Source organism: Nicotiana sylvestris, chromosome 7 (genome assembly GCF_000393655.2).
Source record: "Nicotiana sylvestris chromosome 7, ASM39365v2, whole genome shotgun sequence".
Classification (NCBI taxonomy): Eukaryota; Viridiplantae; Streptophyta; class Magnoliopsida; order Solanales; family Solanaceae; genus Nicotiana; species Nicotiana sylvestris.
The window spans coordinates 115,504,546-115,509,097 of NC_091063.1; the positions used below are offsets into that span (position 1 = coordinate 115,504,546).

Sequence of the window (4,552 nt, forward strand, 5' to 3'; positions counted from 1 at the left end):
GTGGAATTCCTATCATATCTACATGAGACCAAGAAAAGCAATCCATATTATCAATAATAAAGTGAATGAGTTTTTTCCTGAGTTCGGGGGTTAATCCCGTTCCCAGGTATACCTTTCTCTCAGGCATGTATTCGATCAGTATAATCTACTCCAGTTCCTCGATCGTTTACTTAGTTGCTTTGAACTCTTCGGGAATTATGAAGGTTCGAGGGGTAAGGAAATTCTGTTCTTCGTCTTCGATTACCTGTTGCTCCGATTTTGTCGAGGCCGAAGGTGGTGATTGCTATTTGGCTGCTTGATTATCTTTAGTGTTCGACTTTTTCGAGGTCGAAGGCTGCAGTATCAGCGTCACTTCATCGACTGCAAACATCTCCTTTGCAGTGCATTGCTCTCCATAGACCGTTTTTACTCCATCCTATGCAGGGAACTTCATCATATGATGAAGAGTACAAAGTACTACCCTCATGTTGTGTATCCATGGTCTCCTAAAGAGAGTGTGTTATACCACATGTCACCTTCGGTGACATGGAACTTTGTATCTTGTATGGTCCTAGCTACGTTTACTAATAGGATAATCTCTCCCTTTATTGTTTCGCTTGCCATGTTAAAGCCATTTAGGACCCGAGATGCAGGTATAATCTGATCCTGTAGGCCAAGCTGCTCTACGACCCTTGATCTGATTATATTTGCTGAGCTACCTGGATCCACTAGAACACATTTAACTTGAATTTTATTTAAAAGAATAGAAATTACCAAGGCGTCATTGTGTGGTTGAGATATGCCTTTTGTTTCTTCATCATAGAATGACAGGACGTCCTCGGGCACATAACTCCGAGTTCGTTTCTCTCTTGTGATCGACACCTTGGTGAATTTGAACACAAGCCTTTGTGGGATATCGACCCCGCCAACGATCATGTGGATTACATGTTGTGGTTCTTCTTGCTCATTTTCACTTGCATCCCTTTCATTGAAGTGATTCGTAGCTCGATCACTTAGAAATTCTCGAAGATGACCCTCGTTGAACAATCGAGCTACTTCCTCCCTTAGATGCCTGCAATCTTCGGTTCTATGACCACATGTTCCATGATACATGCACATCAAGTTTGGATTCTTTTGAGAAGGATCGGTTTGTATGGGCCTGGGCCACCTGGTGTCTTTGATTCTTCCAATAGCTGACATGATCCCTGATGCATCTATGCTAAAATTATATTTTGACAATCGAGGTGCCTCCGCAGTGTCGATATGCTTATCGAACCCGCTTATAATCATGATTCCTCGAGAACTTTGACCTAGATCATTTCTCCGATAATTTTGAGGGGTGTTTGACCCAAGCCGTTATTTCTTTGATCAATATATGGCTAATACCGTTCCTTGTTTGACCTCGATTCTCTATGTTTGTCCCTCCCGGGCTTAGATGCAAGCCTAATAGGATGAACTGAGCCCGACGGGGCTCCCAACTGGTCGTCCTCGACCCTGATCTTTGACTGATAATGGTTATGCACATCTGACCATGTCACAGTTGAATACTCGATCAAGTTCTGCTTTAACTGTTGAGATGCAATCGAACTCCATTCGTTCAAACCCTGCATAAAGGCCCGTACTACCCAGTCATTAGAGACTGGTGGTAGTTCCATTCTTTCCATCTTACACCTGAACACGTACTCACTTAACATCTCATCGTTCCTCTGCTTTATCTTGAAAACATTCGATTTCCTCATAGCCACCTTTATGGCCCCGGTGTGTGCTTTCACAAAGGCATCTGCTAACATAGTAAACGAATCAATAGAGTTAGGAGGCAGATTATGGTACCAAATCATGGCTCCTTTCGACAATGTTTCCCCAAAAGTTTTCAATAATACTGATTCGATCTCGTCGTCATTCAAGCCATTTCCTTTGATCCCACAAGTGTATGAAGTAATATGCTCGTTAGAGTTGGTTGTCCCATTATATTTCGGTATATCGGGCATGCAAAACTTTTTGGGAATGGGCATCGGATCTGCGCTCTGATGGAATGGTTTTTGTATGAACTTTTTGGCGTCTAAACCTTTCAAAACTAGAAATTCCCCTGGTATTTGGTCAACACAGGAGTTATAAGTCTCCATATTTTTATCATTATCCTCAATCTTCTTTTCCACAGACTTGATCCTCTTGGTGAGCTCTTCGAGCATCCTCATACTGGTGGGGTCAGTCCCCGAGTCATTTCCGTTCGACCTCTCTAGCGCTAGTTCAGCACGTCAAGTGTTTTCATGTTCAGCTACACGCAAAGTCTTATTCACTTTGAAGTTGAGCGATGGCGATCTGCTGAGCTTGAAGCATCTCGAATATCACTTGGAGGCTGATTCCCCTATCTCCCATTCCTTGTGTTCCCTGGCCACCAGATCGTGCTTCCCTGCGTACACTCCCTCAGGGGTCTATGCCTAAATCCATGTTTAGAGCAATGTGTAAACTAACATCAACTGGTTCTATATGTGGCACTTACCTAGGGTTTATTGGTGATACACTGACCTCTATATTATTGTTTTCTCCAAGGCCTTCATCGTCATGAACATGTGTGTTTTGTGAGCTAGACATGTTTCAGCATGAGAATCAAAAGAATTTGGCAAGAATAAGTGTAAAAATAACGTGTGTAATGAGAATCAGTAATGAAATAATCACTATTATCTTTAGGCCCACGTTGCGCGCCAAACTGTTTACCTCGAAAATATGAGTAACAATTAAATTTGATTTATGATTTTAAAGATATGTGACTTAGTTCAACACCAATTAATAATCAAGAAATATGAAGTAAAAATGAAAGAAATAAGTGGACCAAACCAATGTTACTGAGTAGTGCTGACCTCGAACTTAGTGGCCTCGAGATGAACTAAGAGTAATAAAGTATGAACAATAAATGTAAAGGACAATTCTAACAAACAGTAAGAGAGAAGAGTAGGATAGTATATTATTTGCTAATGATTGGATGATGTTTCAAATGATTAGGGTCCCCTGTATATAATAGGGCAACCTTAAATAAGGTACATTTCCATTTACAGTAAAGAATCTTATTGGTACAACTGTCTAACCGCCTAGTACATAATGGTACAATAATCTTTCGGGATTTGCACCATGATATTAGGGACATGGCAGGAATCTCGATCATTCTGTTAGAAATCCATAACGACATTATTTCAGAGTCGAGCATACTCGGCTTCGGTGTCTATTGTACTATGATATTCGGGCATTGCATCTTATTTTCGAGCTTGGGTCTGATCCATCGGGATTGAACTCGACCTCGTCTGAACTCGTGCTTAAAATGGACCCTTGAACCTATAAATCAGAGGCATATGATTTTGACCGTATACAAGTATCAAGTTAGAAGAAAGGATAAATTTCAAGAAAGCTTCAATACTTTTAAGTTGGGAGATCTTTAGTACTGATACACCATCGTGCATTTTGCACGGAGTCTAATCTCAGCCGGATCGGCTAAGCCGTCTCACCTCGAAACATCCACTCATATTACCACCATGTGCGCGAAATGGCATCCGATCTCAGCCCGAACGACAAAGCCATCTCACCACAATGTCGTGTGAGTCATTGTCAACTCACATTCCACTAGAAATCATCTCATACCATTTAAGGGAAATTATCTCATCACATCAATCTTATCCCATAATAGGAGAAAACTCTCACCACCGCACAGGGAGATTTTACCCCTCACTCACTCCTACACCGACACGTGTAGTTTTGGGGTTAGATTATTCCAATCTACCCTTCCTTAGTGACTAAACAATATTCCCAAAGAATTTATTATTCAAAGATTTCACATCTCACTTCAATGCCTTTTACACGCCTCTTCGTTTCATTGGCACCAGTGGCCCCAAATGTAATATCATTCTTGCCACATTGGGGATATTTCATATTTCATATTTCATATTTCATACTCACCTCTTTCTCTTTCAAACATCATTATGGATTATCAACAACAAGGCATTTCTATTCAAGACTTTATATACACAAGTGAGCAAATAAGAGTCATAGGCATATTGAGATTTCTTACACAATTTGGTATAATGGCTTTTATTTGAAATGCGACATGAAGTGGTCTTTAATGTCTATATATCAAAATATGGTCGGGTTATAAAATCAAAAAATGGACCTTCCTATTTCAACTTTGTGGTCGCAGAGTGGACTGCAGAAAACATGTATGCGATCTGGATAAGGGACCGCAAAATCACTCTCCAAAAATGGGTTACTCGGATCAAGTCTAAGGCAAGTCTACGGTCCGTAGACCAGTTCTGCGGTCCCATAATGCGCCACAGAATTCCCCTCCAAAAATCATCGTGCTGGATCTTCGATTGATTGTACGATCCTCAAAATGGTTATGAGGCCACATAATAGACTGCATAATAGTCCTCAACTTGGCTCAATATCTGTTTCACTCTGCGGTTGATCTGCGGCCCACAAAATAATTTTGCAGTCGCATAGTGGACCGCAAAAATGCCATGTTTTGCAAACTTTTTCCTTAAACTACCTGACGTTCTCTACAACCCAAAAAATTTGTACCTCAGCACCA

The 4,552-nt window shown here is 40.9% G+C and overlaps 1 protein-coding gene across 1 annotated transcript; it reads right to left on the reverse strand.

Moving 5' to 3' along the window:
- Nucleotides 1-462: 462 nt before the first annotated feature.
- LOC138873649 (uncharacterized) lies at nucleotides 463-1,269 on the reverse strand. The gene has a single exon (XM_070152125.1). The coding sequence runs from the start codon at nucleotides 1,267-1,269 to the stop codon at nucleotides 463-465; it is 807 nt and encodes a 268-aa protein (XP_070008226.1).
- Nucleotides 1,270-4,552: the final 3,283 nt, after the last annotated feature.